Source organism: Paroedura picta, chromosome 2 (genome assembly GCF_049243985.1).
Source record: "Paroedura picta isolate Pp20150507F chromosome 2, Ppicta_v3.0, whole genome shotgun sequence".
In the NCBI taxonomy this organism is placed as follows: domain Eukaryota; kingdom Metazoa; phylum Chordata; class Lepidosauria; order Squamata; family Gekkonidae; genus Paroedura; species Paroedura picta.
The window spans coordinates 24,463,158-24,476,630 of NC_135370.1; the positions used below are offsets into that span (position 1 = coordinate 24,463,158).

At 47.8% G+C, this 13,473-nt stretch overlaps 1 protein-coding gene across 3 annotated transcripts in view; it reads right to left on the reverse strand.

Moving 5' to 3' along the window:
* STAT1 (signal transducer and activator of transcription 1) overlaps positions 1–13,473 on the reverse strand; it is a 44,381-nt gene that overhangs the window by 25,513 nt on the left and 5,395 nt on the right. For all 3 annotated transcript variants that reach the window (XR_013228004.1, XM_077319500.1, XM_077319499.1), the window contains 6 exons: positions 10,858–11,002; positions 9,177–9,275; positions 6,644–6,733; positions 4,624–4,702; positions 2,378–2,469; positions 216–367 (listed from right to left, as the gene is read on the reverse strand). Coding sequence is in view for 2 of the 3 variants with exons in the window: in XM_077319500.1 (XP_077175615.1) it covers positions 216–367; positions 2,378–2,469; positions 4,624–4,702; positions 6,644–6,733; positions 9,177–9,275; positions 10,858–11,002 (657 nt within the window). In the remaining variant the exon portion in view is untranslated. The remainder of the gene's footprint in view (positions 1–215; positions 368–2,377; positions 2,470–4,623; positions 4,703–6,643; positions 6,734–9,176; positions 9,276–10,857; positions 11,003–13,473) is intronic.

Below are 13,473 nucleotides of genomic sequence, written 5' to 3' on the forward strand. Positions count from 1 at the left end.
CTTTTCTTGTTAAAGCACTGAAAATTAAAACTTGTTTAAAGAAAAAGCCAGCTTCCCTTACGATGACCACCTCCCAAATGAGTTGAACTGAATAGCCTAATTGGGGGATGGGGGAGAACTTATGGGTGGGGGAGTTCTGAAATAGACCCACCCCTCCCCTAACCTTCTTCTTACAGGCCCCTGTCCTATCCCCTGGGTGGGGGGGGGAGACCTACCACTTCTGCAGCTGGTCCAGGCAGGTGTTGGGCGGCCCTCCGATGCAAGCGATCTGCTGCCTGCGTTTCCAGTCCACCAAGTCTTCGTTAATCAACGCGTTCTGCGCCTGTTCCGTTCTGTTCAGCAACAAGGTGATCTTGTTCACCACTTCCTGAAAAGGAAAGATAAGTTCCTCAAAACAAAAACAATCCCTCCCCCTCAGAGACAGTTGGAAGTTACAATGGCAGGCCTTTCGTTCTAACGGGGCTGGAAGAAGAAGAGTTGGTTCCTGAGCCTTCGGGGAGGGTGGTATATAAATCTAAATAAATAAATAAATAAAAATAAATATATGCCGCTTTTCTCTACCCAAAGGAGTCTCAAAGCGGCTTCCAGTCGCCTTCCCTTTCCTAGAATCATAGAATCATAGAGTTGGAAGGGGCCACACAGGCCATCTAGTCCAACCCCCTGCTCAACGCAGGATCAGCCCAAAGCATCCTAAAGCATCCAAGAAAAGTGTGTATCCAACCTTTGCTTGAAGACTGCCAGTGAGGGGGAGCTCACCACCTCCTTAGGCAGCCTATTCCACTGCTGAACTACTCTGACTGTGAAAATTGTTTTCCTGATATCTAGCCTATATCGTTGTACTTGAAGTTTAAACCCATTACTGCGTGTCCTCTCCTCTGCAGCCAACAGAAACAGCATCCTGCCCTCCTCCAAATGACAACCTTTCAAATACTTAAGTGACAACCTTTCAAATACTCTCCCCATAACAGACACCCTGTGAGGGAGGTGAGGCTGGGTGAGCCCTGATATTACAGAAGAAGAGTTGGCTCTTATATGCCGCTTTTTCTCTACCCGAAGGAGTCTCAAAGCGGCTTCCAATCACCTTCCCTTTCCTCTCCCCACCACATACACCCTGTGAGGGAAGTGAGGCTGAGAGAGCCCTGATATCACTGCTCAGTCAGAGCACTTTTCTCAGTGCTGTGGCGAGCCCAAGGTCACCCACCTGGCTGCATGTGGGAGAGGAGCGGGAATCAAACCCGACTCACCAGATTAGAAGTCCGCACTCCTAACCACTACACCAAGCTGGCTCTCACAAATCACAAAGACGATTTTCCAGACTGGCAGCCAAAACTAGAAAATGCTCATGATTTTCAAACTTCCTAATTTCAGGGAAACCCTTCTATGTTTACTTTCCAACCAGATCACATGTGAACAGCAAGGATTCTGGGCCCAGTGGCCCACCTCCAGGTGCAGCCTGGAGATATCTCAGAATTACAACTTTTCAGATCACAGATATCAGTTCTGATGGGGAACATGGCTGCTCTGGAGGGTAGACTTCTAGGGTATTATACCCTGCTGAGGACGGATGTTAACATTTAATGAGATTTGGGGATCCCCTGGAATTATAGCTTATCTCCAGACTACAGAGGGAACGGATGCTACAGAGGGTTGCCTCTGTGGCATTGTACCCAGCTGAGGTCCCTCCCCCTCCATCACCCCTGCCATCCCAAATCTCCCAGAATTTCCCAAAGAGGTGTTGGTAACATAATTCTGGATTGCAGTCACAAAGGAGGTTCCATGTCCTTATTGGACCTCACCATTGCTCGGTGCTGGGGTATCCTAGAACAGGGGTAGTCAACCTATGGTCCTCCAGATGTCCATGGACTCCAATTCCCATGAACCCCTGCTAGCATTTGCTGGCAGGGGCTCATGGGAATTGTAGTCCATGGACATCTGGAGGACCACAAGTTGACTACCCCTGTCCTAGAAGATACGCAACCAGGGTTACTAACTCCGATTGAGGAATTATCTAGAGTGGCTATTTTAGTTTTCTCGGGTTGGGGGGGGTGTTCTGGTATGAAGATGCCGGCCACAGATGCAGAAGAAACATTAGAGGCAAAAACTACCAGAAGACGACCCCCTACCAAACCCGAGACAAGTCAGGAAAGCAACATGCTTAACCGACGCTTCAAAAGAAGAAGTCTTTGGAGAAGTGAGCAGAGACTCACCAACGCTCAAAACCCTGCCCCAGATTTTGTCAGTCCCCGAGATGTTCCTGGACTCTGGCTCTTTTCTACTCCCAAAGACAGACTAATGTGGCGAGCCCTCTTGACCTAGCTTCAAAACGAAGGCAGCACCTGCTGTTAGAGCCAATGCACTGCCACCACCAAGGCATCACCTGTCTCATGATGTCGAGTTGCAAATACATGGTGTGCAGCTGCATTTTTTCCTTCATGCTCTCCTCCGCAGTCATGCTGTTGGCCTCGTGCTCTGCAAGACACAGAGAGGGACCGTATCATGTCCAGCTGCACCCAAAGTAAGTGTAGATATCAAAACAGGCACTTGAGATCTGCAGAATTTCAAGGACAAATTCACCCCCCCCCAATTCACATGCTTCAGCAGATGGAAAGGTCTGGGGGGGGGAAGGAAGTGACATTCACACCCCGTGGCATTTCTGCCCCCCCCCCCAAGAAGGCGAAAGTAGAGTCTAAAACGGAAGGGTTCAATTACGATGCAAGAAGGAGGTTCCTGGATGACTGGGCTTCTAACACAATTGGGTACCCAGGTATGTGCATGGGGTAACACCCAACAGACAAAAACATGCCCTATCGCAAAATGTGTGTGAGAATGGCACATATAAGTCCTTGTTGTTGGTCTTAGTATTGCATGGGGCAGTTTCATTGGCTTTTATTAATATTATATATATATATATATATGAACTAATAATCTAAGAGAGAGACAGACAGACAGACAGAGAGACACAGAGAGACACAGACAAAGAGAGAGAGAGAGAGAGAGACAGACAGACAGACAGAGAGGACAGTTAGTGTCGCCCTAAAATGGCTGCCAAGGGAGGTGGAGCTGAAGGAAATACCTTTCTCCTCACACTTCCTGGGAAGAAGGAAAGCCTGTAGGGCAAGGGTAGTCAACCTGTGGTCCTCCAGATGTTCATGGACTACAATTCCCATGAGCCGCTGCCAGCGTTTGCTGGCAGGGGCTCATGGGAATTGTAGTCCATGAACATCTGGAGGACCACAGGTTGAGGATCCGTGCTGTAGGGGAAAAGAAACTACAGACTGACTACAGAAAGCCCAGGTGCTTCTTATTCTTCCTCATCTTCCAGTGGAAAACCCTTTCATTCAAATGAGTGCAGCCAGTCACAGGCCCTGGTCCCGCCTATTTCCTGAAGAGCTCAGCAGACACCAAAGGAAGTCCCGGCAGATGCCCACAGGTGACATTGTGGGGAACGCTGATGTAACTGGGAGCGTTGTACTTAAGTTATGGAGACACTTGGGACAAAGCCCGTTGCATTCAGGAATACAATGGGAGCTAGACTGAGGGGGTGGAAGAACTCTGCGGATGACCTCTCCCTCTCCCCAAGACCTGGGAAGGCTGCAGGTTGGAGGCTCCTGGGAAGGGAACTCATCGGCAGGGGCAGCTCTCATGCAGCAGGGTACTGTATGGGAACATGTTTTGAAGGCACTGCAAGAAGGCGTGAGAAAAATAATAATGAACTTGGATACCTCAGGTTTATGGTGTTTTTTCCTGAGTGGACCAGAGTTTTATTCCATGCATTTATTGTCAGCCCATGGGCCACCCTGAGGCTCTGGGGAATTTTAGGTGATGTATATCATGTTGAGATCCCTTATAAGTTTCTAGCTCAAAATAATCATTCCTGGAATGCCCTGGAATGCCATTCTTGTGGCAGCCATTTTGCACTTGAGCCTACCGACCTACGTCAGAATCCTAAGGTGCCCACAGGCTCAAAAAGGACAGGGATCCCTGGCTCTAAGGCAGTGGTTCTCAACTTCGGGGTCCCAACCCCAAGTAGGGTCATCTGGCCCCTTCTGCAGGGTTGCTAGGACAGGTTGAGGTCGGTGGTGGCGCCGGCCGGCGGGGGGCAGAGCTATGGCATTGGCCGCCTCCAGATCGTTGAATGCTTGCACACACGCCCACCACCACAGTTGGGGCGGTTGAGAACCGCTGCTCTAAGGGATTCTGTGATCCACCTTTGAGCTCGATCCTGCCTATCGGAAGTGGCTTTGCCATTGGCTCTGAGTCTAAAAATGTAAAATCAGAAATAGGGGAAGCGACAAAATCTGAGGAGGAAAGGAAAAGCAGGAGAGAACAAAGACTGAACAGAGCCAGACTTCCTATAATGAGTTGAAATGACTAGCAAAATCCTACAAGCCTCTGAGATTTCTGCATTCCTGGAAGATACAGGGGGAACCTGATATGCTCAGAAAATTTTAATATCCCAACCAGATTTGACCGGGGATCTGAAGGATGGAAAGTCCCTTGGAGAGGCTGGCAACAAACTCTGGACTTTCCCAAAATTTACCAAATTTTGCATTCTGCAATTAACCTCATGTCCAAGTGTCACTGCAGGAGCATTTGGCCAGAATTGCCATGGTCTGGACTCACCTCTGACCTGCAAGGTTTTGAACTTGAAGTCATATTCATCCTGCGCATCCTCCAGATTCTTGATGAACTGTTCTATTTCCTAGAAAAACAGGAACTTTGTTGGACATTCCAAGCATAGAAGATGTATTGCAGAATTTGCAGAGAAAATCCAGCTGTTCTGTTGGCCAATCTCCAACACTACCCTCCCCCCCCCCCCAATTCATCCAACCAAAGAAACAAGGGCTGGTGATTTTCACCAACTTTCCCTACATCCCAACTTTGCCTCTAAGCTCCTTCCCAGGATCTCCTGACCCTAAAGTTGGAAGAGGACAGGAAGTCCCACTCCATGAAGTCAGTGATTTGAGAATCAATTTAATTAAACGACATTAAGACTTTGCTGAAAACAGCGCAGAACAGGTTAACCATGGTTATTAAATTTGTTTATTCATTCACTGCCTGTATATCCTGCCTTTCTCATCAATGGTGACCCCTTACATTGTTCATCCCGTCTCCATTTTAGCCTCACAACAACCCTATAAAGTAATCCGGGCTTAGTAGATATGACTGGCCCTAGGTCACTCAGCAAAACAGAGTGGGGATTCGAACTTGGGTCTCCCAGATCCTAGTGCAACGTTCTGACCACTACGTCACACCGACATCATTTGCAGCTTTTGTTCTGATTGCGACCACAAATATACAATGAAACGTGACTTAATTTTGCTGAGCTACTTGAAAAAGAGAGCAACTAAAATGTGATGGTCACCAAAATAAACAAAGGGGGTTAGATAGATTCATGGAGGTCTGCCAGTGGTTACTAGGTACGGTGGCTGAGAAGAACTAAACTGCTGAATCCCAGAGCCAGGAGGCAACATCAGAAGACCTCTGCCTTGTTGGCCCTCCAGAGAAATTGGTTGGCCCCTGTGCAAGACAGAACACTGGACTAGATGAATCAAAGGTCTGATCTAGCAGGCCACTTCTGCTGTTCTAATCAGGGAAGCCTTGGCTTTTAGGCATTGTTGTTGATCCTCCATAGGATCTGCTTGGCCACTGTGTGAGACAGGAATCTGGACTAGATGGACCACTTGTCTGATCCAGCAGGGCTCTTCTTATGCTCTTAGGAAGGCCTCAGCCTCTCTGCCCTCTTGTGGGATCTCTGGAGGAACTGGTGGCCCTCAGTGTGGGAAAGAATGCAAGTCTAGATATACTGTTGGTCTGATCCAGCAGGGCCCTTCTTATATTAAGCTAAACCCAGATTCTCAAAGGCATATAACGTCTATCTTGGAAGTGGGAAACATCTTCGCCTGAGTAGCTGGAATGACCTCAAGGACAATCATGTGCAGGGGACACTGCAGTGTTCCATTGAACATATCAAGAATGGCTTGACCAACTCTAGAAATTGTGCACAACTCATGAGCACTGATCCTGACCAGCGGCGAGCCAAAATCAACTCACACGTTCCTTACACATGTCAAGACATTTTCTTCAAAACATCAGGAAGGTTTTTAAAAAAAGGTAAATTCTGCAACTGCACTTGAATGTGAGTGGAATGGCTGTGGCTCAGTGGCAAAGCCTCTGCTTGACATGCAGAAGGTCCCAGGTTCAATCCCCGGCACCTCCAGTTAAAACTACAAGGTCATCAGGGGGTTGGAAAGACCTCTGCTTGACCATGGAAAACTGCTAAAAGTGTGAGTGGACAATACTGACTTCGATGGACCAGATCAAGTTCCATGTGTTTGCAGAGGAGCTGTGGCTCAATGGCAGAACATCTGCTTGGCATGCAGAACATCCCAAGTTCCATTCCCTGCATCTCCAGTTGAAAAAAGATCTGGCATTGTTATTATCTTTAATTAGATTGTTATCCTGTCCCTGCCTCAGAATAGGGTTTGGGGTGTCTAACAACAGAATAATGTTAATTCCAAAAAAATCCAATTAAAATGATAGAAAAGTCTGCTTCCTGAGGCCCTGGAGAACTATGCCAGTCTGAGGAGACACAGCTGGCTTTGATGGACCAGGGGAAAGTTGCTTCACAAGTTCAACTTACTGTGACCATGTCCTTCACTTTTATGACTTTTCCATCCAGCTCCTTCTGCCGAACCAACGTGACCGAATTCTGCGTGGTCCCGACCTGCATCTGGAATTTGGAAGAGAACACAGGCCCTCTGAAATAATGCCCCTTTCCTGGAGAAGATCAACAGAAGAGATTCTGCCGCCCACGCACTGACACCCACACCTTCTCCCAAGGAGGAAACGACGCGACACATTTGAGAAACACGATAGATCAGGCCAAACCACTGTTTATTGATTTCATGTTTAATTTATTCAATCCATTTATACCCTGCTGTCGTCCCCAGCGGGGCCCCAAGGTGGCTTCGGGCTTTCTCCTCTCCTCTGCTGCATCCTCACAATAGTTCTGTGAGGCAGGTTAGGCAGAGAGTGTGCCCTTGGTCCCTGGCAGCTTGTGTTGAACAAAGCTTTCATGAGCACGCACACTTTGTTTGTTACCTCCTTCCCTTATAATAAAGCTACCTAGAAAGAAGTCAACCAGTCATTTTGGGATAAAACAGGGAAAAAATTAACTGATTCTTTGTGGCTTTGATGATTAAGAAGGGGGAGAAACACAGGGATAGTCAAACTGTAGTCCAGATGTCCATGGACTACAATTCCCATGAGGCCCTGGCAGTGAACACTGCCAGGGCATCTGGAGGGCCGCAGATTGACTACCCCTGCACTAGACAATAGGGGGAAAAAAGAGTTTTCTTTTTCTGTAGCCACAGAATAAGAGATAATGTTGTCATTTTACTTGCATTGGTCACAGAAAATCAGAGGCCTCATCTTGGTATCTTTTTCCTTTTCATTAACTCTTTTTACCTTGTATTCATTTGTGTCCTTTTTTTTCTCTAAAAAAATCTTTCAATAAAAATAACTCAGAAAAGAAAAGAAAGAGGTCAAACGTCTTCAAAGGGTCCCGGCTGGCACGCAATGGACTTGATTGTTTACAACTGATCCAAGCCATTTCGGAACTTTTAACCAATCTTATATTGTGTTTTGCTGTTTTGTATTTCGTCCTGGTCGCTGACCGAAATAAACGTATCTGACTCTGACTGGATCGTCTGAAGGCAAACCAGGCTCTCTCAACCAGGTTTCCAGGAAACCCAGAGGATTCTTGATGACCCTGGAAGGGGCTCCTGAATGGGTGGGAATTAATCGTTTAAAAGACTGTTAAAACATTCATCGGGTGATATATCCATACATGGTTGTTAACCTGCCCCGACCCTCTCCCAAAATGGCCAATGATGGGCCTGGAGGGGGTGGGAAGGGGAGGGGCCCTGGGTGGGCATGTCCACAGCTCTGCTTCCCAACCATATTCCTCATGATTGCCCCACTTCTGGGGTTTCGTGAAGCCTGAAGACTGTTTCCACGGTAAACACGTTGAGAAAGGGTGCGTTAAACTGAGCACGCTTAAAGGATTAGACTGTCTTTCCCGTTCTTTGGCATTCAGCCACCAAGACAGCTCTGCAAACTAGATATTCCTCCCCCCACCCCTTTCGTCACTACTTGAGATTCCAGCAACAGGCAGAGGTGTCTCATTTCACTCCTACAGCACAGTGAGAAGCGAAAACGAAATCCGGCATTTATTATTCTTACTGCTTATCTGGTTCCAGTTAATATTTCTGGTAAGGCCTTGGAGGAGGAGTGTGTCTCATGGCTTAAGTGCCACTAAGTGCTTAACATACACTCAGGGTGGCTGTCCCACTCCTGAGTGCCTCCTCTTCCTCCAACCAGCTTGCCTGTCTATCCAGTGGCCAGCCAATCGCCTTCCGTCCCCAACCCCTAACCCCGCCCTCCTCCTTCCACTTCCCTCCAAGGCTCAGAGGCTGCAGATCCCTGCTGTGTGAGAGCTGCCTCTGCTGGTGAGTTCCCTAACAACTGCCTGCAGCTTTCCCAGATCTTGGGAGGAGGGGGAATCCGTCCACAGGGTTCTTCCACCCCCCCCCCGTCAAGCACCCATTACAGAATGCAAAGGGCTTGGCCCCTAGTAACCAATAAACAAACTTCAGACAGATAGCCTTCATGCCCACCAGCACAAATCCGTGAAAAGCGGTCAGCGACACTCATGTCCAGATGGAGACACTGTGCAAGATTCACTGATGTCATTTATAACCAGCCCAGGGCCAGATTCAGGACAACTGATGCCTTAAGAGAGTCAGCTCGGTGCAGAGGTTAAGAGCAGCAGCCTCTAATCTGGAGAACTGGATTTAATTCCCCAGTTCTCCATATGAGGCCTGCTGGGTGGCCACGGGCCACTCCCAGTCCTCACACAGCATCACCTGCCCCACAGGGGCAGAAAGAAGAAGGGACACGAGGGCAGCTAGGTGACCCGGAGACAGTCTTTGTTTAATGCTAAACAGCACTGAAAGAGTTAAGGTCATTCTGCCCCTGTCAGGAAAAGTGCTGCATAAACAGGCCAGATTTGGGGAGACGTGTTTTATGCTTTAGACTGGACTTCTGGAGGGACCGCTCCTGCCCAGCCCCTATGATTTTGCTGCCTTCTTCAGAGCCTGGAAGAAAATTACCTTGTCTGCTGCCTTAGCAGCGCTGAGGATTTTCCGTTCGTCGCTTAGACACCTGGAGATCATCATAGCCATGTATAAGGGATCTTCATCAAAGGTTGTCTGCATCCAAAGGAGAGGATGGATGATTTATGGTTATGCCGAAGAGTTTTCAAGGTGAGAAGCTTTCAGAGTGGATTGGTCATTGCCTCCCTCTGCATAGCAGCCCTGGACTGCCTTGGAGGCTTCCCACCCAAGTCCTAACCAGAGCCAGCCTTGCTTAGCTTCTGTGATCTGACAAGATCAGCTCACCTGGGCCATCCTGATTCAGCATCCTTCTCTTGGCCTATTCGCATGGCCACCTCGGTATGCAGTGGGCAAAGCATTGTGGAATCAGGTCGGCCCTGACTAGTACTTGGATATAATCATAGAGTTGGAAGGGACCTCCTGGGTCATCTAGTCCAATCCCCTGCTCAATGGAAGACACACACAATCCTATCGCTCATCCACTGTAACCTGCCACCCCCTTGAGCCTTCACAGAATCAGCCTCTCCGTCAGATGGCTATCCAGCCTCTGTTTAAAAATTTCCAAAGATGGAGAACCCACCACCTCCTGAAGAAGCCTGTTCCACTGAGAAACCGCTCTGACTGTCAGGAACTTTTTCCGGATGTTTAGACGGAATTTCTTTTGAATTAATTTCATCCCATTGGTTCTGGTCCGTCCCTCCGGGGCAAGAGAGAACAATTCTGCTCCATCCTCTACATGGCAGCCTTTTAAATACTTGAAGATGGTTATCAGATCCCCTCTCAGTCGCCTCCGCTCTAGGCTAAACAGACCAAGCTCCCCCAACCTTTCCTCATACATCTTGGTCTCCAAACTTCTTGCCATCTTGGTTGCCCTGCTCTGGACACGCTCCAGTTTGTCTACATGAGAGAAAACTGCCTGCTTTTGCAGCCCCGCAACCCACTTTGGATTTGGGCGCCCCACATTTCACTAGTCTAGCATTGCATGTCCAAGGGCTGGCCTGGCAAACGAGAAACCAGATCACGCTGCCCACTGTGAACCATCTCACATAAACCATGCCAGCAAATTTCCCCGGGGCCCAGCACAGCAGGGAGATCCAGAGGGTTCCATCCGAATCACAAAATGCAAGTCAACTGCCACAAATTAATTGGCTCCTTTTCAGATTGTGAGCCAGAAGAATGAAACATTTTTTTTAAAAAAGGAAAGATCTGCCAGTGGCTGTCAAAGATCAGAAAACACGTTAAGTGCAGCGCAGAGAAATCATGCCCACTGGTGCCAGCCAAGATGGAACAGTTAAGAGTTGTTTGAAAAATGTTGTTTAATAAAAAGTTTCTCTGAACACCCTTGGCAGGCACTAGAAAGGTGTTTTCCGGCACCATAGTCGGCACTTGGGACCCTCACTTTTGGTGATGTAGAATTCTGGGGCTTTCTGACAATTACCCACTGGCCTGACAGCTTGGCATTAATTGTTAATTGTTAATTATTAAATTTATATACCGCCCTCCCTGAGGGCTCAGGGCGGTTTACAGAAAACACGGAAAAGATACCATTAACATACGGTAGCAGGTAACTGTAACAGTAATAACATTCCAACAATAATAACTTAACAAGATCGTAACATTCACTCCCCCATTCCCCCATTCCCAGATCAGGGAGAACAGGTGTGAAGCCCAGACGCACCTGTAGGTTGCGCTTGCTCTTCCGGATGTTGTGCTGGAGCAGGAAGTTGTTCTCCTGCGTGAAGCGGCTGTACTGATCGTCCAGCTGCGACAGAAGGTTCTGGAACAGCATGGTGGCCTGCGCGTAATCAATGGCAGCATGTTCCCTAGGAAACAAAAGGATCCGCGGGCCTGTTGCTCATTGGCTGTATGCCTACAGCGGGTTACCCAGAGGATCTCGAGATGGGAAGGGTTGTGCGTGTGGAAAATGATGGGAGGTGCGGTTTCTTTTCTGCAGAATTATCAAAGAGGGCACAGTGATGCAAAAACATAAATGTACGAAAATCCTGGCCTTGTTGTACTACGGGCCAGCTTTGTTTTGAACAGGCCAGAGTAACTTCCGTTGAGCATCTAGATCAGGGGTAGCCAAACTGCGGCCTTCCAGATGCCAGCATTCGCTGGCAGGGGCTCGTGGGAATTGTAGTCCATGGACATCTGGAGGGTCGTAGTTTGACTATCTCTGATCTGGATTTAAGCCAGTTTCCTGAGAGCTCTTCTTATTTATTTAGATTTCTATACGGTTTTTCCCTACAGCTCTGGGCGGGTTACATTAAACGTTGTGGAATGCTTACGTGGAATACTATAACAAAGCAATAAATTACAATCATAACATAACATGGCATAACATAATCATAACATAACATGACAGCCAGAGCAGCATTAACTGAACAGCATCAGTAATCTTCCGATATTCCTGAATAAATAAATGCTTCCAAAGGAATTTGAGGAACATGGCCAGGGGGAAGGGAGGGGGGAGGCCTCCTATGAAATACTTCCTCTTCTGCAATACGAGCAAAATTATTTAAAAGAGATGGTTTTGCACACTCAAAATGCTTTCCAAGTCATGCAAGGAGTTTATCGTAGAGGAAACTTGACAAAAGGAAGGAGTTCTCAACCTTGTTGAGCCAGGAGACACTTCTGGAATTTTGAGAATGGAGAAGGACGCCAACACAAAATGGCCGCCACGAAATGCAGGGGGCATAACCAAATTTCAGGCCGTTGCCAGCCAGGCCTGTTCCTGTCACAGAGGCAGGGGTTTCCACTGGGGTGCCCCGAGCTGACCCAAAGGGAATGCTTAAAACGTTTCCCACTCCAGACAGGTACTTTGTGTCGGCAAGAGAAGTTTTGTTGAAGGACCAACTGAGTGCCAGGAAACAATGGACACGCCCTTCAAAATGTGGTCTATTTATCTGCAGTATATATGAGATGCACAACATATTTTGAAAAGTACATTGGACGGGACAGTAAATATTGCAAATGCCTCACTTCCCCCTCCCCCCTTCTACAGTTGGGACAGTAAATATTTCCCCACACAATTTCCAGAGTTGGGAGGGGGGGTAGATTATCGGGGTGGTTTTCTCCTTATTTGGGCAGGTCAATTTGCCCCCTCCCAAAGTGGTGGATGAAGGATGGGGGTCCTTTGGGATTTCTGCAATGGCCTTGCTGAATTGACATACACTGTAAAAGGTGCTGGATTTGCTGCACTCCCCCATTATGCCGTTTCCCCCCAAAAATATCTTCTCAGAGCCCTACTGGCAGAAAAGAGCTGGAGGAAGGTTGTTACAAGCAAAAGGATCCAGATATTCAAGAGGAGATGATTGCATCCAGAGTCTACCCTCCAAAGAAGCCCTTTTCTCCAGGGAAACTCACCTCTGTAGTCTGGAAATGAGCTGAAATCTCAGGGGATCCCCAGGTCTCACCTGGAGGCTGGCATCCCTAGTTGAGAGCTGCTACACCTGGCTCCAGGGCAAGGACTATGCACAGCCTTTCTTTCCAGGTCTCCCCTCACCCTGGCAGCCATTTCCAGTCCTGGGAAAATAAATTCTCAGCTCTTGCTAGGATTGCCAACCTCCTGGTGGTGCCTGGGGATCTCCCAAAGTTCCAAATGGTCTCCAGATCACACAGATCTTTCCCCCTGAGGAGAATATAACAAACAAACAAACAAATAAATAACTGCTGCTTTGCATGGTGGGCTTTATGACAGCTGAGAAGAATGCCTCCGTGTTTTGCTCAGACAAGGTACTGCACACACAAAAATGAAACTAACTTCTGAGCCCACTGTAAACATGTGACTTCTGGGAATGTGGCAGGGAGGTATGGCCAGCTGACATCACTTCTGGGGGTTACTTGTAGCCTGAAGAATATTTCAGGAGATACTCCACTGTCAGGAGGTTGAAAAAGGCTGACTTAAGTGAATGGGCTTAGAAGCCTCTGCCTCTGTTTAGGACGATGCTCTAAGAGAATCTATGTCAGGGAGACAGGCGGAATGCACATCGCTGCACCAAGCACTGCATCTTATTTATTTTTTATTTATTATATTTATATATACCACCCTCCCCAAAGGCTCAGGGCAGTTCACATTAAACAGAAACAATACAGGTAACTTATTTTTACAATAATAGAAAACAACAACAACAACAAACATAGAATAAGTAGAAAAATATAGAAATATAGAAGTAGAAAAAAATTACACTAACTCTTTCTGATAGCCCAGTGGGTTGGGCGGAAATGTAGTGGGTGCCGTAGGAGGGAGGCTCAGAGGGAGGGCCTGTAGGAAGCGGTGGTTCAGGTCGACCTC